Source organism: Aquila chrysaetos, chromosome 13, assembly GCF_900496995.4.
Source record: "Aquila chrysaetos chrysaetos chromosome 13, bAquChr1.4, whole genome shotgun sequence".
Lineage (NCBI taxonomy): Eukaryota > Metazoa > Chordata > Aves > Accipitriformes > Accipitridae > Aquila > Aquila chrysaetos.
In genome coordinates this window covers 20,739,651-20,766,150 of record NC_044016.1, presented here as the reverse complement: position 1 = coordinate 20,766,150, position 26,500 = coordinate 20,739,651, and the positions used below count along the sequence as shown (strand labels likewise).

Genomic DNA, 26,500 nt, shown 5'->3' with positions numbered 1-26,500 from the left:
AATTTTAAAACTTAAGGGAACGCTGGCTATTTATACTATTATAATTGGGGGTTTATAGACTTTTTTTTCCTAGCTCTCGGTATACAGGTAGTTCAAAGAGATGGTCTGGAGGAAGAGAGTGAGTAGTGGATTTACAGGTCACTTCAGGATTGTGTGTTCTGTGTTGGGAAATGTCAGATCCCCAAAACCAGACAGACTGACATTTTCTTTATTTTAATTATTACAGACAATTCATGGATGTGAAATTTCATTACTCTGCAATAAGAAGCATGCTTTAAGTGCCACAAAGTTGCTTAATAATACTAATTAACAGGATGATTACCCTTTATACTAGATCATAAAACAGTGTAGTTTGATAATTTATCTTAGTCACCACAAAGACGGAATCCCACAGATATGTTATAGAAGACTTTGAACTTGTGATTTTGTTACAATATTTGAAGTACACTATAATATTCCAAATATACTTTCTGCAGTCTTGCCTATGCGTGTTCTCTTTTGTTTGCACTGTACCTTGTATGGTAGAACAGCAGCCCTGTCCTGTTTGGGCTGCTGGTTATTACTGCAGCATGAATAGATAAAGAATTGTTTTTTTCTTATTTGAGCATGTAGTAAGGTTTTGTGGTGTGTTGGGTTTTTTGTTTGTTTTGTTGTATTGTGGTTGTGTTTTGTTTGGGTTTTTTTAATTGTTGTAGGTAGGTTTTTCTCTTTGTTTCCCAATGCCAGTAGTTGGCGTAAGTCAATATACTCGTTTGCTTTTCTGTCAGTAATTGCAATAGGTCTGACAGTGGTTGAGGTTTGCATTTTGAAATGGTCATAATGTGAGAGACTATAATTTCTATTACAGCCACGTTCTGAAGTGTCTGAAGAAAACATGATATGGTGGCAGTGTTATTAACATGAAAATCTCCTTTTAATTCAAGCAAGTCTGTGACATGCTTTATCCAGGGAGCTTACAGATCTGTACAAAAGCATTTGCTTTGCAAGCAGAGGCAGCGGTTTGTGCACTGAAGCAACAAGGCTAAATAAAATGACTTGTGAAATTAAAGACTGCCATCTCCTTGAAGAAATGCATCTTCTCATTTTCCCTCTCCCAACCTTTACGCAGTCTTACATTGTCCAGATTGCTGTGGGTCTCTTTGTTAAATGAGCTTTGTATCTCAGTTAATTTTCTGTCAGTATCACTTTAGGCTGAGGACTGTGGGTGTTTGTGTATCCATTAAGTACACTGCCAGGACATGTCCACCACTGCCACCTCTCCCATTAAATGGCTGTCAGCAGGTTTACAGAGCTGCTTTCTTGCTTTGCATTAATTGCTGCAACTCACTAGATGCAGTGAAAAGCACCTGTAAAGAGAGAACACAGAGTTTGCCTTGAAATTTCTAAAGGTAAATAGAAGTGCCATGAGCAGTTAAGTCAGATTTTGTATATAGTCATATCAATATGATTAGCAGGAAAGAAGTGTCACTTCTTTTTAAATTTTCTTTTTTTCAGCTAACCTTTCTCCTTGAGCTCCCACCCCCATAAGGAAAATACTGCAAATCTAAACAAGTACATGTCAGCAGATTCTTGGATGAGACTGTCTCATTGAAGTTGTGTATAATCCCATGCTGAGATTTACAATAGGTTCTGAAATGAAAATCTGTTAGATCAAATGTTATCCTAGCTGAGATAAGCAGTGTGGGGAAGATTAAGGATTTGTCCATGAAAGTCAGTATATAGTAGGGTTATTGGTATAAGGCTTTCCAAGAGACGTAGTAAAATGGAGGAGTACTGGGTTAATTTGATGGGCTGCAGCTAGTTCACTGCGTATTAATGTAGTGTATTTTTGCAGAATAGGAAATTCTGATTGTAATTCTTAAGACAAAGAATCTTTTTGGGGGTAAAAATTTCTTTGTACTACTTGAAGCAGTAAAAGCAATAATAATTAAATAGAGTAGAGAGGGAGTAGTTTTGTACATCCAGACTTTTATTAAAATATTACTTTGGAAATCTACTGGTGAACATGCATAGAAGGCCAACGCAAGCCATGGGAAAACTTAAGTGTATTGACTGGAGGTGTGAGGTTGAATCTGAAGATTTGGTATCTCTGAGAAATTTCTGTGAGGCTTTAGTATACTTAGCCTTATGCTCAGTGACTTCAGACTTTTAATTCATTTTCATTTGAGTAACTTTCCTGACCATCCTTTGTAGGTGAATTCTGAGAGCAAATTATTGTGATGATGAGTTTGCAAGCTAATTTGACATGACCAGCATGTCGAAAAAGTGGAAAGAAACTTAGTTGAAGTGAATTGTGCAACATCACCCAGAAAGCCAGTGTTTGAAAGCAGAATAGCTTTTAAGTGCTTTGATACAAATATGTATCCTCTATGCTGGATAGTGCAGTCTTCTAAAAATGACTGCAATAAAAGTTCTTCTATTCATTCAGCTTTCTCTGTCTTCATACACTCTGCAGGACCATGAATTTTTCACCCAGTGATGTTCTCTTCAGAATCTCTGTTCTTTATACTCCTTGCTGAGTATTATTGAATTGGTCTTTTGAGGCTTGTTCAATGTTGCTTTTCAAGCAGTCAGCTAAGGGTACTATTGAATGATCAGATACTTCCCTCTCCTGCCAAACCTGCTGGGGGTAAGCTTTCTACTTCCACTGGTCACAGTGTATTGGTGAAATAAGCAATTTTTAATTATGATTAAGATCTTCAATGCCTTCTCTCATAGTAATTTGTGTGTTCTGTGTTTCATCCCTATGCAGTATTTCTACCCAACATGTCTAGGCTGCATACAAATACAGACATATAAACGTAATCCTGGTGTAGGAATAAAATCAGCTTTGTCCCCAGGCATGTTCTATTCTTAATAGTTTCTAGGCATCTTGAAGATATCAGTATAAAACCATGTTCATAATCTGACTTAAATATTTTGAGTTCCTTTCTGCTCATTAGTAATCATTGCATTGTTGCTCATAAAAAGTTTTGATGAAAATTCACACAGTTGCCCTCACTGTGTTGTAAGATGCATTTAATTTCCGGAGTCATTGTCACTTTCGTAGAGGAAAAGAAAAAAACACTCCTACCTTTTACACATATAATTGCTTCTAAAAAAATCTGGTGTCTCCTTTTTCCATCTATTCCTCCTATTCTAGTGGGACTTGCTCTCTTAACAGAAAATAAATACTGTCTCTTGGGTTTTCTGTAGTTTTTCATAATTATTCTTGGTGCTTTTACCCATTAAATATGGCTGGTGATTGGTTTCTAGCCTCTGAAGAAGCTCCTAGTTTAATGGGTGAAACATGGTAGGTAATGAAGAAAAATGTTTTGCTGCATGCACTGATTTAGAGAAATGAATCTTATGAATGTTATGTACTCAGATTTTGATAACAGCAAAAGAGGTCCACTCAAGTTTCTAAATTTTGTTGGACATCTTAAAAATTCTCTTGTGCTCTACTCCCATATGATTTAAAAAAACCAAACACACACCAAAAAAACCCTTTAAAAAATGCTAACATCCAACTTTCCCATTTTCTGCTTCAAATTTTCCTGTAAACTGATACTGTATCAACTTTCATGGTTTATATTGCCTCTCAAAATCTTTGGGGTACCTACTACTCCATCTTGTCCAGCATTACTTAGAGCTAAATCAGCTCTAAGGCACATTTGTATGACGTTTTATTTTATACAGGCTTCTTTACCATGTGTCACTGTATCCTTTGAGCATTTTCCAGCAGTGCTGAAAAAGAATGCTATTTTCATGCTGGCAATTCCCTTGTCCTTTTGCCTGGGGTAAAATCACGTGCGGGTAATGTAAGTGGCTTTTGTTTGAAAGATTTTGGGAAAGGGATGGGACTGAGCAGGTGAAAGGGTATATGTGTACGTTGCATGTTAGCAGGGATAAAAACCATACTTTGTGTATGTAGCGGAATGAAGTAAGCTGATAGTGGTTCATTGTTCCTGAGGGAGTTCATTGCAGATTTTGGTGAACATTTTGTCTTCTCCATTTCGCCTATCTCATTTTTACTATAAAAAAGTATTCTGTTACTCCAGGGATCTGTCAGCTGCAATGTTAGTGCTGTCTCTAGTGGAACACCTTTAGAGCTCTGCATTTTTCAATATGATCCCAACAGTTTTGGAAGCTATATGAAGAATAAAGATCAGGTTAATCCCACAACACCCTCTGGTTTTTGAGCGAATGTGTCTATATGTATCCACAACTGTGTTTCAGTGTATGCATAGAAAATGTACACACAGTCAAAACCAGGACTGTTTTCTACTGAGATGGGAAAAAGCCTTCTAGCCAGTAGATGACAACACCCATAGTAACTGTTTTTTCCCATTGATGAAGTCCCTTGGAGGTGAGAGCAGAGCTCTTTTAAGTGCAATCAAATTGTCCATTAGGAAAAGAAAAGTCAATATTTTCAAAAGTGACTTTTAGATTTCTTTACATTAAAGATGGTAGGACACAGGTTTGCTAGGGCTGCTAGGTTTGTAGTCATTTAGGGTCTCTTTTTTATTTTTTTTTTTTAATTTTTTTTTTTACTTTTAATATGGAGATATATAGATAGATATATAGATATGTGCACTCACTAATTAAGGTATTATCTAGGCACCTAAGTCTATAAAGTGATGTTGAACTCAGTGTAATAGAAGAAAGAAATGCAAATAGGAAAAGAAGAATCCAAAGATGTGGGATTAGTTTGGATTTTCCCACAAATGGCTTTACTACACTGAACAAAATTATTTAATTTTTCTACTTATGTCTCATTTGTAAAATGTGTATCGTGAGGAATCGGTGCCACTTAAATATCTGAGATAGAAATTCAGGTCAGAGTACCATGTAAACAAAAATAAAGTGGTCCTTGCACTAAACAGTATACCATCTCAACAAGCAATAAAAATAGGTTTAATATTTTCCTGTATTTCAAACCTGCACTCCTGGCCCTGAATATATATCAACTGAAGGTTGATATATATTCAGCTATGTGGAGAGATTACATCATATGTTCAGAAAGTCATTGGGGCTTGAGGAAAATTTTGAACTCCGGAAGCTTTAAGCAGGAGGGGTTAAGACTTTAACACTTATATAGCAATAGCAAACCATCAAATTACAAATATGTTAATCAAAGATCTTTGAGACTTTAGCACTGGGAAGCAAGATACTTCACAGGTACAAGGACTTGTTCCATAGTTGAAAGGTACTAATTCAAGTTAAACCTGTCTTTGTTTAAATGCTTGTAACTGAAATTTGATGAATGTTTAACTGATGTCTGACACAGATCCATGTATTTACTGATTGTAACTTGGAAATTGATGGTCAGATCTTAAAGCAAAGTATTGACTCCAAATGTCAGACATGTTCAGTAACTTGTCAGTTCTGAGGATTTTATCAGTCTAATCACCATACTTGCATGTCTTCCAAATTGCTTTTCTTCCCCTTTCCTCCTTTTTCATCAGACCATAACTCACCAAGTGCTGTGAACTTGTTATGGCTATGTTAAATGTAAATGTCAGAAGATGTTCTGGATAGTTAAGTTGCTCTCAAATTCCAAAAATCTGCAAGTAAACAGTGTAAGTCATGAAACCATGAGTGGCAACCAAGAACTTACTTTGTTCTTTTGAGTCTGGTGCAGTGAAGAGAGGAAAAAAAAACCCTCACTTTGGAAGCATGTTTTTCCTCAACATCTTACAGTGTCATTGCAGAGTTCTTTGCCACGCGATATCTCCTAAAGCATGTTTTTTGTATAAACACTTTCAAAGCACATTTTTAAAAATCTTTATAATTAATTATATAAAATATCAATGAACTTACAAAAGATTAAAATCCCAGTGGAATCCTGTAGCTAACTCAATTTATGCAATATTGGCTGGAGCCACAGAAAATCAAAATAAAGTTTTGAAGAAAAAACATTCTTCACAGCTGGCTGCCTTTGTAGGTGTAAAACATTAATATTTATACAAAAGACTGCTCTTCTCACTGGAGACTATACAACCAATATGGATACTGGAGGGGAAAGGTTCGTAATCAGTAAAAGTCAGATGTCATGAAGTCAGCAAAAACAATTCAAGCAGTAGAAGTTTCTGAAGCCAAATGTGAGTAGCCACTCTTTTGCACTTCTTCATTGCTCTGGCTTCTTTTCGCATGTCTGAGAAAATTCAAGTTTTGCATTTGAGTATGGACTTGGATTTTAAAAAGGGCAGAGTAGCATCTCTTGTAATTCTAGCTCATGTGTTTACTCGGAATATGGTTTGACAGTATACTGTGTGTCACAGTCTCTGATAACTGTCCGTCATGGTACTGGATTAAAATTACTTGATTTTTTTGTTTGTTTGTTTTTGTAATTTTTTTGTCTTGTCTTTTAATACATGTTGATTAGAAGAAGCAATGTTATGCTGCCTAGAGAAGCCAGTAATTGTTACCTTCTTGCTCAGTAAAGCCCTAATTAAGGTGAATGAGCATGGAAAATGGATACTGAAATACAGTAGATAAAGGTAATACTGTGTCACAAGAGAAAAGCTTTCTTCATTGTGATCAAATTCTGGCATATTTAAAATTGTGAGAGGATTAAATGGGTGAATTAAATAGTTTTGCTCTCATGCACCATTTACATTTGAAAAGGAGGACTATGGTAAAGTTTAGACAAGGAGATGTGTCCCAGCCTGCTCAAAGTCTCTGCAGGGACAACAGAGATGAGAATGGACCTACTGGATTTCCTCACAAAAATTGCGCTTGTTAGATCATTTTTAGGAGAGCAGCAGAAATGCACAAACATAATTAAATTTAAGATAGACTTATTGATACGTTTTGCTGTAAAACAAACTAACCAAACTAAATGGCTTCTTTGAATAGTTAAGTGAGTGCATGGTGTGTATATATATATATACTTCTCTAATAATTTTGAATCTTAATTAACCTAGGACTATTTAGTGCTTTCTTAAAGATGACAAATGATTATTTTTTTAAAATAAAAGCAGTGTATGAATTGCATGCCGTTGTTGCAGTGTCTCATTCTGAGGCCCATCCTGATTTTTATTTTCTGATAAAATTACTTTCAGGTGCATGATACCTAAGGAGCATCTTTTCTCTCTTGGTATAGCTAATTGCTCTCTATTTATTCTCTTTTCTCTCATTATATTTAGTTGTTGAATGGAATTTTAAATAAATATAATATTTAGGTTGCACTTACAGTTTTAGTTGGAAAAAATACTTGACGTTTTTATCATATGGCTGCTTTTCCATTTGCATCTACAGATTTCTAGTAGATGAATAATTGAATTATGGAGTAATCTGGTGGGTTTTTTAAAGAAACTGCATGAGGTATTTGTACATACTTTGGACATTTTCAAGAAATAGCAACTGTTCTTAAGTGGATACGTATATATTCTAGTTATTCTAGAATCCAATATTACTTTTCTGTTGTGACTTTTAGTTCTTCAGCTTAGATAGCATTTCTAAAAATCTGTTGTTTGCAGCTGAATACAGAATAGATGTTGTCTTTTGCTAAACAAGGCATGTAACCTGTGTTTAAAAATTTCAGAAATTCCCGGTTGTGGACTTCCTACTTCTGACTCCTTCTGGAAAACTGAGCAAGTGTAGGTCCCGAGGAACTTCTAGGCATCAATGATAGGTCCATGACATAACCCGCCATAGACAATTCTTCTTCTCTTATTGTGAAAAATTGTGATGTAAAAGTAACTTGTAACTTTGTCAGTAAGACAAAAATCTGTAAAGTAGTTGTAGCTTGGCAGTTTTGCATCAGTTTCATTTGAACTTCAATTAGACAGTCATTTTTTATTAACGTAGAGAGCTGTGCTTCCAACTTCTATTTTTAAAAGCAGATGTTTTTGAAGATATTTTAGTACTAATCAGGCATCCAGGTGGAAAGCTACAGCTTTCTGTTCTTCACCACATGAGATTTGATTAAAGCCATTCAGTCTGCTGTCATTGAACAGGTAATGAAGATAATAGAAACTCTACTTTCTCAGCATCAGAATAGCAGGCTAAGATTTGTTTCCTTAAAGAAACTATGAAAATTAGTTCAGAATAGCAGAGGTATAGCTTCATACCTTTACTGAACTTCCAGATCTTCCTAAACATGATACTGTCAGCATGCTCTGCTTTTGACAGGATTCAGGTGCATTGGGACTGCTTTGCATTTGCCTAGCGTTAGTGTGTTTTGCTAACACAGCATGTTAAGAATAAAGTTGCTCTTACTTCTAGCCTTGTTTTTTTTCCTTGTGCTTGATAGCAGAAGTGAGAGAATGACTAAAGAAAAAGAAAGTATAATTATGCTCAAGTGAGAAAACAATACAGATATGACCAACAAAAGTCTTAACTTCCTTTTGGTAGAATATCTTTTAAGATATCATTTGCTTGGGGTTATTATCAAAAAGGAGGAAAAAAAAGAGTTGCTGGAAGAGTCCATCAGTGTAAGATCTGATACTGGCTCCCTAAAAATAAGTGGTGAAAAGAAGACATCTATTGGTAAGATAAAATACCTTTTACAGCGCTGAAAGGAATCTGGCAGGCAGGTAATGCAGAAAATCATAAACATGAGTCCTGAATGTAGAAGCTGGTGACACATCATTCATGGACATGTAGAACTACCACTCTCCACTGACCAGTGCGTGTCTCAGTCTTCAGCATGAATTAAACAGAAAGCTTGAGAATCTAGCATTGCAATGAATTTGACAGACAAACCTGTTCCTAGCAGTTTTTGTGACTGTAATGTTTTTTAAAAAATCATTACTTGTCTGCTACTTAATTTTGATGTGAAAACTAGTCTGAAAAATCTTAAGATTAGTGCCGTGTCTTCAACATGAAGGACTACCGCAGATTTTTAGACGGATGCAGTTATTCTCACGGCATTGCAGATCGATATCATTGTGCAGTTTTCTTGTAAAGCAAGTTTGATGGGAAATACAGACCGTGTGAATCACCTTCAAACTGATGAGAGAACACAAGTTTCATATTTCTAAAACTACATTTTTGAGGGAGTATGGAGAAGGGAAGAGATTTCAGGTTTGATGAGCAAGAATAAGAGAAAGAAGCTCTAGAACCAGGAAGTGGTAATTTTTCCATACATTGTGATGAGCTACTTCAGGGTCTTCTGGAAAAGGAGAGAAGAATTCAGGGACTGAAAAGCTCTTGATGTCAGCTGTGGCATTACTTTATTTGAATTTATGCTAGTCGCTTTGCTGTTTGCAAAATAGCAGGCTACTTAGGTATTGTATAAAGTTTATGAAGATGTTAAGTGCTGTTTCTTTCAGAAGGACTGGGTGAGCTCTTTTTCAGAAATAATTTTACAAAACAGGTTTTGTTTGTCTAGAAGGATCAGTATGATTAAGCAAGATATAAATGGCAAACCTTACAATTTGCAAGCAAAATGGCTAATATCAGAATCTTCATATTAATTGATTTGTGGCATTGAGTTCTTCCCAGTATACTCCTAACTATATTCTTTCTTTGCTGATTTCTGTTCTGCTTTCCTCAGCTCCATTCTCTTTACAGTGTCACTTGCTCTCTTCGAACTGTTTCCTGTGCACAAGTGAGCAATTCCTAAATAATTCCTGAAATTGAATAAAAGAATGTCTTTACAGGGCCAGCTAAAGCTAAGACTAGCAAGAACCATGTCACCAATAGAGGCCAAGGGTGCGAGACTTTAAGAAAACAGGGCAAACCGTTCTCAAAACTTCTAAAAATACTCACCAAAAAAACCCTTCCTAAATTTGAAATGAATCTAGGCTTCCTGACTTTGTCATACATCTCCAGCATGAAATTGGGCAAGTGGCTTAATTTTCTTCATACACAGCTTTTCCCTATCTCTAAAGGCAGTTGGATACCCTTACAAAATGGCTATGAAAATGTAGCTAACAGCATTGAAAGCGTATTTGCAAATACTGAAAAGATCACTCAACAATAAACACAAAATTTACCTTCAGACATATAACATGGGACATTTTTCACTCTAAATGGTGTACGGTTCAATATAAAGCAGCTTGAAGTAATCCCTCTGATCGTACTACAGAAGCTTGGATTTTATCTGTCACCTCTGCTACCATGGTTTCTTTCGGGGCACTGATTTATTTGTCTGTTTTTTCAAAAATTATTTTCTGCAAATTTAAATCTACTATTTCAAGCAGCATCACAACCAGAACTCGGCTTGGTGGTAATTTAATAAAGCACAATTCGACTCAGGACAGACTAGGCAAAGCAGAAGTAGCACAGCTGTTAGTGTAAATGTCTGTAAAATATAAAAATGAATTTTCTTGCTAAAATTAAACATGAGGCATTGAAAACTTGTAATTGAAAGTTGAGCTTCTGTAACCTCACTGTTTATCCCAGATGCAGCTGACATGTTCTAATATAGCCTGGGGAACTTGGAAATGAAGGAATAACCCGGAAGCCAGACCAGTGTTACAGTCAAGATTGAATTATGTTCTCAACTGGGAACTGGAGGAGATTGTAGATTGAAGTTCCAGAGTGTGTTGCAGAGGTCAGAAATTAATTAGCAAGGGGAGTATGTTGATGGAATTGAATGCATGGGTTTCATATCAGAGTGTTTGTAGTGCTAATGTGGTTTTAGTCATTGCTCATTTTGGCAGGAAGAGGATAGGGCATAACCGGGAACGTTCTTGGGTCTTTGTAAAATCAAGTGCAGGAGACTTACCAAAGACTTGCCTTTATGAAACAAGATTTAAGATTAAAATTTTCAATCTTAACTGGATTTGAGTTCCTGGGGAATATCAGTGCAGTTAACATGCAAGTCTACAAATTAATTTCTTAGTTAAAATCTTGGAGAAAACATGCATCAACTTGGAATTTAGTTCTAGGACAAAAAAACCCGCAAACATTAGGCTGTGGATTGATGTAATCATCTGAAATACCTTCATTTTACTCCTGTTTTCAGTTGAGCTGCCACTATTATTTGCCAGGAATCTTAATGTATTAATGTTTACAGAAACATTGGATAAGTAAGTGAAAGAGAAATGTTCCTTAAAGTTGACTTATAGAATATCTAGTACAGCCCATTTTTTGTTTAAACAAACACATAAAACATTGTGTGTGTGTGCGCGCGCGTGTGGAAATAGTGTTTCTAGAGATCATCCAAGCCTGCAGCATGAATAAAAGTAATGGTTCTAGTGTTCCTTTCCCATATAGAAAAAAAAGTCCTTTTTCTTCCATTTTGGCCTGCACTAAATCTATTTCTTTTGTTGAAGTTCATTTTGTATATAGGCATAAAAACTGTCACTCTGGTCCTACTATATGATTATGAAAATAAAATCCATCCTTCAGAAGAACAACTTCTGAAGTTGTTTGCCTCAGATATTTTAATATACAGACAATTAGGCAGCATGAATATGTTACCTTAAAGCATTTTAGGTGAGGAAGAACAGTGGAAAGTCAGCCACAGAGTATTACCTATTAGATTTACTGTTGCTGTTTCCAAGTAAAACCCATTTAATAGGGAATACTTTACTCCTTTTTTTTTTTTTTTATTAGATATATTTCTGCTTCTCCAGCAAGATCAGATTTAACATTGGAGAGTGTCTTGATAAAAGCTACCATCTAAAGTTCGTATATTGAAGAACTTTCAGACTTTAGTTAGAAATAGCCAATGCAATGAATGACAGGTTTCTTCTTCTGAAGATTGGAGTTGGTGTACCCTGTATTTGAAGTGATACACACAGGAAAACCTGATGCTCTCTTTTTCATCTGTGTTTCTATTTGCTGTTGTTTCAAGTCTTGCAGGTATTGGCTGTTCAGCTCTGTAGTGTAGGAAGCATATAACTCTCCTCTTTCAAACACAAGGGGGTTTTTTGTATTCCTTACATGTGCAGAATAGGTAGAATCATTGCAAAGCAAGATGGCTGGGTTGTGGGATATTTTTTGTTTTTTTTCATGCATAACTGCATTGCCCACTGTAGTCTACAGAGGCAAGTAAGTATTTCAATTTATATTGAAGTAGTTTTTCTCTTCATGTTGGCATTCTGAATCTTTTTCCAGAGGTGTCTGCCTCTGTCCACTCACACTTGTGCACAAATCAAATGCCTGCAGTTAGACATTGTTGGCACCACTCCTTTGTCTTTTAGGAAACTGTACTACTGGTTATTCCCACAAATTCATATGGCAGAATTTACTAAAGATGAAATTACATCAGTCATGCTTCTGCAGTTCTCTTTCTTTTTCTCCTATTTAATTTATATATCTTTCAAGTTTGGTGATTTGCTGAACCGATTCATGCAAGATAGGAGGGTGCTGCCACTTCACTGTTTTTTTGGGAGGTTGGTTTTTTGTTTATTTTTTTTTTTCCCTCCCCACTGAAGAAAGTAGTAGTAGTTTTGGATTTGGAAAAAATACTGTAATGGTCCCCGGTCATATGGAAGATGAGCATTTCTATTGTCTTTGTGTTATGGGTTGGAAAGAGAGGATAAAGGGCAGGGCTTCTGTTGATTGTTTGAGGTGGAAATGATGGATTAGTTACCAAGTTGCTTTTGTTAAAGTAGAAAATCAAATTTGCTGTAGCAGAAATTAGTCTAAAGTGGATACACATAACAAGAGACTCTTCAAAGTGTCTTTACAGAAAGAAGGAAGCTTGTTCCCTAGTGGTGATGATTAAATAGAATTGAAATCAATGTGCAGGGATGGAAGTTTTTGGGAAATGCAATATAATAGAACACCTCCCTCTGGTGGTACACATTACAGAGTTTAATCTGCTGTATAAAGACACTGAACTGGAAACTTCAGGGTGGGGTATGCCTCCCAGACTGCTCTGAAGAACTAGTAGAACTTTTTTTTAAAGATAATTGATTGGCATATAGACTTTCCTGCCACTCTAGCTCTTTGAGTATGATGGGGAAGGGTTGGGCTGCTTGACCCAGTTTATTCCGAGTTTGTCAGTTAATTACATTTTTCTGCTACCCTCCCCTCTTGCTGCTGGGATTGGTTGCATTTTGCCATTTTTGCTGGGCCATAAGGATAGGCTCTATGGATGTTTGTGCTTTAAGCAGGTAATCAGATCAGCATGCGTGAAACAGCTAACAGCTTCTAGCGATCATTTGGTTCTTTCTGAAAATTTATTCATCCTTTAGTTTATTCATATTTAGCCGTTTGATCTGAATTTTATGTGCAAGTCCTCAGTTAGTTTCCAAAGTAATGCTTGTAGTTACTTGTACTTGAAACACAATTAGCCACCTTAACTGGAGAAAGGTTGTTGTTAACTCTTTATCTTGTAGTTTATTAATGCCAAGAAACAGATGATTTCTAAGATTTTCTCTATAAGCTTTTTGGGGGTGGGTTCAGTCTATCAGTCTATAGAACGTGAGCCCCTGAAGAGGCTATGTAATTGTTATTTTTAGCTCTGTTTAGGCATAACAAAGAATGCTTGAAAGGATGCTTTCAAACATTTCTTGAAAGCATATTTTAGTTCCTTGCTTTTCATGGTCATTGCACTTCAGAAAGTGTAACAAACTAGCTGAATCTGTGAAAATAACATTTTTCATCCTTGTTTTCCTTTCTGTTTAGTAAGCATTTTAGGATAACTTTTCCTGTTGTTCTTTCAGAGCATAATGAAAACTGCTATTCTTCCCTGCCACCTGCCCTCCTGCCGCAGGCTGAACACTCAAAAGAGTTTTTGCTTTTTTTGTAAGTCATTAATAGAAGAACCTGCGAAACCTTGTAAATCTTCTCTAAGGCTCTAGATGAAAAGCGAAAAAGCTGGGGCCTTTCCATGAGTCAGAGTCCTAATTCCATGGCTGTGACACTGTTAAACTCATAGAAACAGAACTTGTAACATAGAGGACTGACCACAGAATGTATTTTCATGGCAGGACCCTGATGTTACCAGCATTTAATTAATGTATTGTTCAAGGTCGACACATCACTGCTTTGATTTAGAGTTTTATGCTTTGCTAGTGAAGACTCCCATTTAAGGGATCTACTATGCCCAATAACAACCATTTCCAACTCGGGCCTCTGGAAACAGCACTGGTGAAAGGCTAATTTTCACATCTCCAGTAACTTGCAAATGGTAGCACAAGTCAGATTATATCAAATCACAAATCATGGGTATGAGAAGCAAAAGGGTCATTTTCTTCTCAAGCTTTGTTTATTGCACTTTCCCTTTATTTCCATATTAAGACATAGACAAGAGTGTGTGTTTTAGCCAGTTTCAGCAGTGATCCTCCAGCACTGACAGTTGGAAGGATCACTTCATCACAAGAGATGCTTTAAGTTCACATTTATTTGCTATATAAAAATAGTGAATTGAGGAGGAATGTATTTATCTGTCTTTTCCACTGGGGGGACAGGTATGCATCATTCTGAGGAGAGTAGTTTTTCCATTCCTTTTCCTTATCTACACTTCTTTTAATGTAAAGAAACCAGAGAAGCATCTAAATATTGAAATAGTCAGCATTTCTAAAAAAAAAACCAAAAAAAACACCATAAGCTTTAGATATGAGCTCACTAGATGACTTATTTTTGCAGCCATTATGCACTGGTTTCAAATTTCGAGATGTGCTCCAGCTATTTTCTTTGGGATTTGTTGGCTAATAATGAAAATGTGTGTTGTCATTGACTTGAATTCAACATTTCTACTATCTTCTTCTAGAAGACAATTTTAATAAATAGGAATAAAAAATAAATTGTTTTTATTAACTCAAAACTTCAGCATGTTTTGTTGCACGTAGAGAGGCCTAAGTGATGTTTATTTTATGTAGGCAGTTCTTTGATATCTGTGCATATTCATATTTTTGCTCCTAAAAGACTGGTGAAGAAATATATATATTTCAAGTCTGCTGAAAATAAAAAAGGGGTGCTTAACTTGGGGTTGGGTTTGTGAGCCATAGTGTTCCATAGTCAGAATTTAATGTAATGCAGTGGTTTGCAGTAACTGCGTCTAGTGAGAGTTTGCTGTGTTTGACCTTTTGGATTCATAGATCTAGATCAACTTTCCTTTTCTTGGTCCTTGAACTTCTACAGTTTTTTGTCAGTAGGTTGAACACTGCTCTTGTGCATTTCTGTGTGATTACAGAATAGGATGGAGGGGATGGTAAGTGGGAGACTACAGCTACTCCCTTAAGCTCCTGGACTCCTTTGGGAAGTTAGTAAAATGTGGAGCTTGAAGCTAAGGCACAGAGATGTCAGATGAGTTCCCAGTGAGCTTTTTCACTTGTGTGTTTGAAACATGACCTGTTTTTTTTTTTTTTTATATTACTGTAGATTATTGCAGTCAGAAATTGCTCATATAAACTCCAACCATGGCAAAGTTTTCGCCCCAACAACTGAGGACTGTCAGACTTGGAGTTTCCTCTCCACGCTTTTCTCTAGCTACTGCATATGAAAGGCAGATATTTATTACAAGAAGCAGCATCAGATTCCAGTAAGGCTGAGAACAATGGGAAGAAGCTCACCCCTTATACTTCACCTCGCCATTCATTGCTTTGGTGGTAAAACCTGAATAGCAATAAAATACTTTCCCAGGCACACGTTTCGAAGGGTTGGGTTGGCTGTGGGGAAGTGAGGCCAGGAAATAAGAGTGCCTGCTCTCCCTTCTCTTCTAGAACAGTCTTTAGCTTTGCCTCTGCGCTGTTAAAAGGAGATTGGGGAAGGGAGTCTGATAAATGAGTAATTCTGAGGGATGTTTTGAGAGTTTTGGTAATGGTAGTTATTAAGGTGCCTTAACGGGAGATGAGGGAGAGGGAACTGATGAGGGGTTTGTGGGTTAGTAGTAGAAAGGTTTAATTTACTGTAAAGGCCTTTTATCCCTTGTGAAAATCCTGATGATTTATAGTATAGCCAAATATTTGGGAATGCTTGAACTATAAATGTGACTATTATTGACAGGAAATGAGGCAAATATTCACTTTAATTGGAACCACATAAATTAGACTGGAGGAATTAATTAAAAAATAATAGACAAGCATTTTGAAATTGTAGGGTTCTCTCTAGGTATTGGAAAGGGCATGATAAGGTGACTTAAAAGATAGCTCCAGTACAAGAAAAGCTAATTGAAACATTTCTTTTATTAAAAAAATATTAGTTCCTACGTGCCTGGTGAATGAAGTGTCCAGAATAAATATGAATGGTAATTAAATTCTATTTCTATCAGTTAACATTCCCATTTTCAAGGTCTCTCATTTATTACAAAAGCACCTCGAGAAGTTCACTTCATTAGTTTACTTCATATGACTCACTACTATTGCAAAGTGCTTGGTTTTATGGGTTTATGGATCAGAGTCTTCTAATCAAAATGAATGTTTGTCCCCCTTTAGGAGCATAAATTTTGATGTATCATCACTGTGAATTTAATTTGAAATGGGACATTTCTTATTAATTTTTTTACTTTCATAAAGGGGTGCTAGTACTAAAAGAATTCTAGAGAAAAAGATACAGACGTTTAGGGTAGTGGTAGAGTTGTGGTTTCTATAGGTTGTGTGCTGGTCTTATTCAATTATAAACTTACAGTTTTGAGTATTTTCTAGAATTTTGTCTTGTCTGTTTTTAAATGCTCATGTTACACATTTTCCAAGTCTTCTTTTAGAATAAATTCTGTAGATCACAGCTGCTTAGATGTTTTCCCCAGGTACTTTTTTTTTAAACTCTCCTATATTTAATTGTTATATCTCCACTGTTGTATTACCCTCAGATCATGTTAAATGAGTGTTCCTCTTAAATGCCAAATGGATCCTTCAAGTCGCTGCAGCCAGTTAGATTTACAGACTAATTCCATAACCTTATATCAGTTTACTTTTCCTGGCTGTTGGGTACTGGAGTTTCTTTTTTTTGTTTCTTGCTAGAGTTGATCAAATTATTGTCATTGCAATTCTTTGCAGTGGCAGCATGTAAGAGTCCATGGCAAGCTGCCACTTGGTTGGTGTTTTACTAGTGGCCCATTTTGGTAGGTGTTCTTCCTAACGAATTCCTACTCTACATATCATTGAAAAATAAAATATTTCTTGCAGTCATGATCAAGGTGTGGTCACTTTGCTTTCCACGCTTTTTGTTTAAAGTTCATGCTTTCCCCTTGGACTGGATTATTACCAATATCCTTTGCTACAGATTCAAGAATCCATACTGTCTCAAATTAGTTGGGTAATTGTCCTGGTTTCAGCTGGGATAGAGTTAATTGTCTTCCTAGTAGCTGGTACAGTGCTATGTTTTTGAGTTAGGTATGAGAAGAATGTTGGTAACACTGATGTTTTCAGTTGTTGCTAAGTAGTGTTTAGTCTAAAGTCAAGGATTTTTCAGCTTCTTGTGCCCAGCCAGCGAGAAAGCTGGAGGGGCACAAGAAGTTGGCACAGGACGGAGCCAGAGCAGCTGACCCAAACTGGCCAAAGGGGTATTCCATACCATGGGACGCCACATCTAGTGTATAAACTGGGGGGGGGGGGGGGGGGGGGGGGAATCGCTGCTTGGGGACTAACTGGGTGTCGATCGGTGGGTGGTGAGCAACTGCACTGCGCATCATTTGTACATTCCAATCCTTTTATTATTTCTGCTGTCATTTTATTAGTGTTATCATTATCATTATTAGTTTCTTCTTTTCTGTCCTATTCAACCATTCTTATCTCAACCCATGAGTTTTACTTCTTTTCCTGATTTTCTCCCCCATCCTGCTGGGTGGGGGGGGAGTGAGTGAGTGGCTGCGTGGTGCTTAGTTGCTGGCTGGGGTTAAACCACAACAGTAATAAATTGTCTTAATTTCCTAGTTCCACTGTCAGATGCAGGTGCTATAGCTAGCCCCCCATTGATTTTAGGTTTTGCAATGTAATAGTACCTTTATATAGTACTTTGTCACCATGCATGCTCTGTAATGAATTAAAATACGAATGCTAACTGTGGACCTTAGGGACTCTGTAACAGGAAATTTAAAGGGCATTGTTAAAATAGTAGTTTATTCTTCATAGCTTCAGTACTTTGGATCCTGTGATGACAGGCAATAATATTTATTCTTCTTTATGTTGGTGAGTTTTATGGAATAATGAAATTTTAGTTGAAATGATGTAAGCATGCTACTTTAAGTAACAATAGGAATTGTGACACAAGGGTTTTTAAAATTTTATTTACAGGGGGTTTCAGTGACCTTGTTCCTGGTCAGTACTGAAGTAGCTACAGTGAAGAAATTGTTATCAGGTGGAACAAGGAGTGTTTGGTCTGTGTGGAAGTCACTCTCAGAGGATACTTTTGTAGATGATAATGAAATTCCTTTTTCATCAATTCAGGATTTTGCAACTACTTTGGAGATGGTGGGATCACATGCTGTAAAAATGGCAATTTTTTTCCATGGCAGTCATGTAAGGTGTTGTAAGCCTGGTTAATACAGTTACTGTAGATTCTTCTACTCACTTTTATACAGAACTGCATTTCTCTTCCTTAAAATGATATCTGGATATATATTTATTAATGTCCTGGATCTTAAGCTGAAGGTCATCTGTAATAATGTTATGCTTGTTGTCTTGCTAGCCTTTGTTTTTTAGTTAATCATGAATTTTCTTGCTAAATAACAGGCAAAATCTGGTAGTCAAATCTGGAGTTTCCTGTGTAGCTTTGGGGGACATTCATTTTATAGAGCCAGGAGAAAGAAGGCCTATTATGGAATGTCACCTTTAAGCAAGGAGTGTCTTTTTTTGAGACAAAAATACTTCAAATGTCATCAGACTTTCTGGAAAAAAAAAAACCCAAACAAACCCCCAAAAAACAACCCAAAACAAAAAAACCCACAAACAAACAAACAAACAAACAAACAAACAAAACCAACAAAAAACCCAACCCCAAACCAAAATAAAAACCCCTAAACCAACCAAAAAACTTGATCATGTTAAACTTCCCAGTAATTTTAAAAATACGGCAGTCTTACTATATAACTTGATCCTAATTCCTGAATAATAAATACATGTAATTACAGCTATGTTCTCACTGTCTGTTTACCACCCTTGCAGATCCATCTTTTTTATTTTTTGTTTGTTTTGCCCTTTTCCTAGTATTTTTTCTACTCATTTGAAAAGAATGAAGTGTATATGTAAAGTTCAGTATATGAAACATGCAAATTGCAATATTATTTGAAACTCTTATTAATAACGTGTTGCCATTTTAAAAAGTACAGCAGTCATGAAGGATAACTAAGCATAAAGAACTCATTTCAGTTTTTCTTCCTGAAGAAAACCTGAAAAAAATGAAAAAGTTGTATTTATGATTAAAAACCCTAAGAGCTGAATGGCTTTCCTGTATCACATTTGCTCACAATTCTACATGAAGTTCAGTTGTATAGAAAATCATCTTTCTAATATTTTTGCTGGTTTGTAAATTTTCCCTGTACTTTGGGCCTAACTGTGAAAATGATGAGCTCTGCTAATAGCTCATACAAGAATATACTGCGATATTTATTTCGTACTCTCCAGTCTAATTTTCAATTTATCCACCTATTGTTGCTATTGTGGATGTATTAAGAAATACCTTTTTATATATGTGTATATGTTATATATTGTTTATATATTTATAAATAAAATTTTGCACAGTACTTACCTCTGATTCTGTTTTATGACTTTGGTGGTTGTCTTCTAATCCAAACTCTTGTACAAATTCTACGGTGCATTCCCCTAAGGGCGGGATATCTGTGTTAATTGCGCAAGTGGGCTAGTGCATCTTTCTGTCTGTGTGTTACTTAAAAAAAAAAAAACAAAAAAAAACCACAAACCAAAAAACAAACAACTTCTTCTCTTCCCAAGTAGAGTTTTATTGCCAGTCCATTACTGGAGCTTTAGATTGCATTGAGATATTTACTTAAAGGAAAGGTTTTATCCATTTCACACTGATTTATTATGCAAAAGGTAGTTATATATGAATGACACTTGAAATGCCTTCAGTAAGCTATGAACCAGAAAAGTCCAGTGAAGACTTCTCAGTAAATAAGTAAATAAAATCTTTAGGACTTGCCGTACTATTCCATGGCCATATATGAACAGTTTTTCCAGGCATGTGAAGAAAAAAAAAAAGAAATTATGCAACAATTTAAAGTAAACATTTCACTGTAGCAGTTTCAATGTCATAATATTTGTGTTACTTCCCATAGAGTACTTTTGAAATGCAATTTCTTTTAAGCGTGGAACTGTTTTCTGATTAGTCTAGAGTAAGGTAACAGTCTATTGTGTACCTTGGGATACTAATGGACTAGTAGACATTTGATGTGACACACATTAATTTATGCTTTGTAAAAGAACAAGATGCTCTGCTAATAAAAATTGTGCAGACTGCACATGTAATGCAGTGTAAGAAGCAAACGCTCTCCAAATAACTTTTTTCTAGTTCACACTGCTAAGTTATGGGAGCTGTAGGACTGAAGAATAAAGAAGCAGTGTAATATTGCCTATCAACAAAAATAATTACTTTAAAGACTCTAATTTTCTGCTCTTAGGATGCTGTTTACTCTGACGCTTCTTGCAACATCCATAGTTTATTTGAGTGAACCCATTTCTTATTAATGAAAACATCAGTTATAGACCAGGGAGTAGGAAGTGTTTGTAACCTTGACCCTTAAAATAAACCAAAAGGAGAGCAGACCCTTTGGGAGTTTCATAAATATTATGATTTCTTATACCATAGCATGAGTGCAAATGAGAAAAAGCCCTGGCTTAGTATTAAGTCATTTCATGTAATATTTTGACATGCCTGTCTTTTTCAGAATAAAATGCTTTATGACACGCTGATATTGCTTGTATTTGCCTTTACCTCATTTCAACTGATTGTAATCACAGAAGTTACTTACCAGAAGCTGAAAGTTACAGACCCCTTACAGTTAAGCAAAAGCTGAGGACTCAATATTTCCTTAGGTATTTTGTTGGATGTTGGTGGCTAAGGTAAACTAAATACTGGAATTGGGACTGTCTGATTTTTTTGTGTCACAGAATTGAGAGTATTTTAGGTGGTGGAAGAAGCTGCATGTTCTAAATATTTGTTAGTTTAATCTTGAGATAATGGGTGAAATGAACATATTGGGAAGACGGGCTTTTTCTGGTTGCTCACCCTAACCTGGTAACAGTAACTGGACAAATGTATGAGGGAGTTTTAGTACGGTGCAGAAGATGTGATTTCGTGTGGCAGCTCTGGTTTTATGGGTTAGAATCAGAACCTGTAAAGGTAATGGCTTTCATTATCAATGCTATTTTATGAATACAAATGGACAAAAGATTGTCTTACAGAAGAGCTTGTCTTCTGATGTCTGGAAACAAATCTGGTTTCTTGCCTTTCTTTTAGTCTAAACTATTTGAATTCATTGTGTATATATAGAATATGAAATGTTTGTATCATGTCTATATATGCACATGGTCATTGTGTTGTTTACAAATAAATCCTAAGTAACAAAACAAAAATAACACTCTTACTATTAACATCTAGAGCCCTGCCTGAGATTTTCTGCTCTTGCTCAGCTAGTTGAGATGCTGGGTGCAACCTTTAAACTCAACAAAGCAAAAGGATTTTGCAACTAGAAGACCAACAGAGATACTGCTTAGTACTAGCAGCTTCTCCACCATGTAGTAATAGTTTATTGGATGTACTTCATTCATTTTATTGATAGATCTTTCCTTCTGTTATTTCCCCATGCAGGAAATGGCTAATTTTCAAATCTTTCTTTGGTTCTGGCTCCATCTTGTAACTAACACCAGGATATCATGCACTTTAAAAAAAAAACAAAACAACTACCGTAACCACCAAAAAAACCCCAAACCTGAAGGCAGGGGAGAAAAGGAGACAATGTTGAGAAGGAGAAGAAAAAGAAAACATATTTTTTGACAAAGGAGAAAGCTTGTTTCTGCTAAACCTGTGTACCGGTTGAAGTTTCTGCAAAAAGTTACATTTCATTAACTAGGAAAGGGGAATGTGAATTTGATGGATTTTTTTTTTTTTTTTTTGTCAGTCATTGTGCATTTTGCTAGCACAATGCACAGATTTTGCTAGCATAGTGAAAGTGTCAGTAAAAATGAATGAAAAAAATAATTTAAAAGTAAGTGTTTTGCATGCATCTCCAGTTAAAGAGAAACTTCTGGAAATTATGATTAATGTCTTGCCAGCTCTTGGTCTGTTTTTTCCTTGTTGAGACTGTTAGGAGAGGTCATTGTTCAATCAACAGAATTACATTCTGATTTGAATCAGAATAAAGCCTCCCCTTCAAAACTTGCCAGGGTCTTGCATGTATTGTGGTTTTTTGTTTTGTTCTATTTGTTAAGTGGTTAAGGCTTAACTGGATTTATTAAGACACAGCTCTCCTGTAACTGTTACCAGCTTTTATTGTGCCTGGGGGGAGATCAAGATGATCTGCAAGTTATTTGTGTTGACAAGAGTCCTGGTTAACAGAAGACAAATGCCATCCACTAATACACAGAAGAAATATAATACGGCTCATCCAGTATGTCATTAGATATGTATTTGTACCAGGTAAATACTGGACCACAAATCATAAAGCAATATTTCAGAAATCTGTTGATAATTTTAGTCAAACTTATTATATAAACTATGTTAACAAATAGGTCCTGTATTGCTGTTGACACCACATTACTAATGCAACTCTTAATAATTGGCTGTAGTGTAAGTAGTACAACTTCAGTTACAGTTAGTATGTCTCAGGCACTTGAGATTAGCAGTCTCAATACTTTCCTCAAGTACTCTCATCTGCAGTGAAAAAGTGGTTAAAAACGGGGGATGGGAGATATTCTTAGGTTCCACACAACTGAGCAGGCTGAGACTTTTTTTGAAAGTTAATTGATTTGCAGGCTGAGTAAAATTTAGTTCTGAACACGAGGTCCTGGATTCATGAAGGCAAAGAGCATTTAAGTGCCATGGTGGATTTTACTGCTGTGTGACAGCTCTGAACTGTTTCACTAGTAAGCTTGTTGGGAAATGCTGTCACTGAATGACCATTTTTGACAGCCTTTTATGCTCTCCTTGAGGTTGGAGAATTTATCAATAGGTTGCAAAAGTGAATAGTTTTTCAGGGAAAAAAAAAAAAAAACCCAAACAAAAACCACCTTAGTCAATGTGCTCTTAAACTTGCAGCTTTGGGAGACAGAGTGTAGCGCTTGTACTTAACCATACTATCATTAAAGGACTGTAACTTTTATTATATAGACCATTTTGTAAAAATGTGTTATGTTTCTCTATAAATGCCTTTTGTGGATGACACTGAGCTAGTGCAGCCTGAGTAAAGTATTTGGAGCTATCTAGACCCCCCCCCCCCCCCCCCCCAAAAAAAAAACAAAAACAAAAACCAAAACCCACTGCCTGAGAATTTTTAACTTGCTGAATTGTAATATATTTCGTAGTATCTGTAGCTGTTCTGTAACTCTACACTTTCTCTTTTAATGCATTTTATAGATTGCTCACGGTATATAATATTGAGCGTAACCATTATTTTTGCTCTGCTCCTTGAAGATGGAGTTGCTCCCACTTCTGACACATGCACACAACACAGCTTTACTTTTGTGTACTGCCTTGGATGCAATCTCATGTAAAATGCTTACATCTTTGTAGCCATCTTGTATTTGCAGGCAACATGTGAGATTTTCCTTTATTTTCTGTACTGGTTATTTATAGACTGGTGGTTCCCAAAACGTCTCCAGCTGTGAGCTCCCCTTCTGTCAAGACTGTGGCTTCAGTTGAGGCGTGAAGAGTTGGGTACCTTCTGGGGTGGTGGCTCAAGTTCTAACTGCTGCAGCTGTCTGGTTGTGGCTTGTGCAGAATCCAAGTGCTTGAAGCTTTCTTGATTGCACAAACACACTAATAATATCCAGGAGCCGAACTTGGGTGAAACTTCATTGATAACTAGTGAGGCCTGAGTAAGACATCACCCTGGGTCCAGTAACTCATCCCTGACAAAAAGCATCCCACCAGTTTTTCAGAGCTGTGTTGTGAAGGTGGATGATTTCCTGTCTGCCACCTCCTTCCTCCTGCTCCCTGGCTTTGAGCTTGTTCCTCTCCAAGCTGGACTTCTGGCTGACTCTTCCACAGCAGAAGTTACAGCTTAATTTCTCTGGCAAATCACTTAAATCCTATATCAGCATTTAGGGACTGTTTGACTGTAGTGCTTCCCAGTCCCAGTGACTCATGTTGGCAACCTGTGTTTCTAACACATCATCTGCACACATTTGTGGACTGCACTGTTTTCCTCTGTGTCATGACATAATAATGAGCAACCAAATACTGATTTATGTATGTGTTTGCATAATAAATAAATTCTGCCTTTGTATGTCGTTTAAAAAAAAAAAAAGTATTTAGGAATACCAAGAGGTGATGCACTTCATCTTCAACTGTCTCTTTAAAAGGAAGAGGAGCCTTTGCACTGTGAGAATAACTGGATGTTAAGCAAACCAAAATCCACTTGGCTGGGAGGGGTGTTTCTGGGGGGCATCCAGTGGCAGAGCTGTGCCAGACTGAAATCTGGTAGTGTAGCTGGTAGGAACTCAGACTAATGCTGTAATCAATTGGGTACCAAGACTGTGGGTTTGGGAAAAAGCCCTCAAGTGAGGATTTGCACTTAAAAAGGAAAAGAGTATTTCCCTTCAAACCTGAATCTGCTTTGGAGGCAAGGTCAGCCTGAGGATGGCATCTATCAAAGACACAACATTTGGACTATGGGGGCAGTTTGGAGACGTAGTGTGACTTGGCAACTTGCTGACAAAAAAGGAAAACTTTGAAGCCAAATCATTTGTACATAGCTCTAATGTATTGCAGTGATTTACTTCCCATATCTAACTCTATGGTCATAGATCAATGAGAAACTTCTAATACCAGTGTTGGAGTAAGTGAAGGAGAGAGGAAGGAGGAAACATGCACACACATCAAAAAAGTGATGCAAAGGCAATTCCTCACCAGCTCCCCCATGCTAACCTGGAACCCTAGCTGTCTACACTAGGTTCCCCAAAACTGTTGTTGGTGGGATTTTATGTAACAGCAGTGAGAAGTATTGTTTTTAGAGAAGTTTATCATTTCCGTATACTTGCATTATATGCCTTAGTCCTTCCCTCATCCGATGTTTGCTCCTTTATGCTTTTGTACATGCTTTGTTTGAACTATTTTTAAAATGATGCCATGTGCTGTATACTGATATATGCAGTGGTAAGCTTTGGATGCTCTTGAATGGCTGGGGAAACAAGAACTTTGTGTAGTTCTGAAAACGTTTGTTGTTCTTCAACAACAAATAACTTTTAAGATATTTTAAACGTAAAGGAAAAACTTGAAGTCTGCTCTGTGTTGTATGACATATACAAATGATCAGAAGGATGATACCTCTGGCAGTGTTTTGGGGTTATTTTTGTTATGCTAAGTGTTTATTGTTTAAAATTGGATAATTAGATTGAGCAAGTGGGATGACGTATGAAATCTTGGTTTTAACAGATTTCCAGAAGAAGCAGCCAGACGATGACTCTACTCCCAGCACAAGCAACAGCCAGTCAGATTTGCTCTCTGGAGAAACGAACAGTGACAACAGCAATACCTCTCTAACCATGCAGGCCGCTAACTCCAACCAGCAACTTTTGACAGAACTGAATGTAACTTCACCGAGCAAAGAGGAATGTAAGTGCACGAGTCCTAAGTGACAGCAAAGGAGGCATAAACATTTTGCTTCATTCTTGGGCTTATGTTTCACTGACTTCCTTTGGAAGTAAATGGCCTGTCTTCTGGGGCAAAGGGAAAGGTTAGAAGTTATTCACAAAATAGACATTGATGGCATTAACCAAAGAGCAAATTAAAAGGGGTCACAGGGGTTTCTAACTAACTTTACAGCTGTTTGAACTACAGTATACAATTTAATTAGGATTTTGAGGCACTCATTTTGAGAAACTCCTTCTCACATTACTGGTAAATTAATATTTATATTCAAGAATAAACACCAATATCTTGTGAAATTTGACTTTAAAACCTTTTGGTTTTTAATTATTGCAGTTGCACATAGCACTGACTAATGAATGCTTGTCTAGACTGCTGCTAGGTTACTTGCATAAAACTTAAGTTTCATGTGGTAATCCATCTCTTCTTTTATGACCCATCGTTCTTATTTATTGAACTCTGTCAGGCAAAATTTCTCCCAGAAGGTAAGCTAAAATGTTAAAGATTAGCAAACACAGTGAGATAAAGTTGTCTTTCAAATTATTCTAAATTCATACTGTGTCTAATATATTGAGTTTTAAAATCTGCATTCTACAGCTTAAGGTCAAATATGTAACTTGTAGTTTCATTTTCCTCCAACTGTAGCTTTATTTTAGAAGGTGCTCTATGGAGAGAATCCTTCTTGAGCTGAGTTTACTTTACATTGTGGGTGGTAAATAGATGTACACATTGCAAGAAAAACATGCTTATTTTTTAGTGGGAAATCTGCGAGAGCTACTCTGGTTCTTCAGCATTGAGGCAACTGCTGGAAATAATAATGCTGACAAAGCACTAAGACTAAAAAAATCTTTGATATGCTACACTTGTTTTCAGTTGTGTTAACTATTTGTATAGGATGGTTTTGCTGAGT

At 36.4% G+C, this 26,500-nt stretch overlaps 1 protein-coding gene across 7 annotated transcripts in view; it reads left to right on the top strand.

The window, feature by feature from the left end:
* Positions 1–26,500, top strand: part of ZFAND3 (zinc finger AN1-type containing 3) — a 150,792-nt gene that overhangs the window by 70,570 nt on the left and 53,722 nt on the right. For all 7 annotated transcript variants that reach the window (XM_041128600.1, XM_030034725.2, XM_030034726.2 and 4 more), the window contains one exon: positions 25,378–25,557. In XM_041128600.1, coding sequence (XP_040984534.1) covers positions 25,378–25,557 — 180 coding nt within the window. The remainder of the gene's footprint in view (positions 1–25,377; positions 25,558–26,500) is intronic.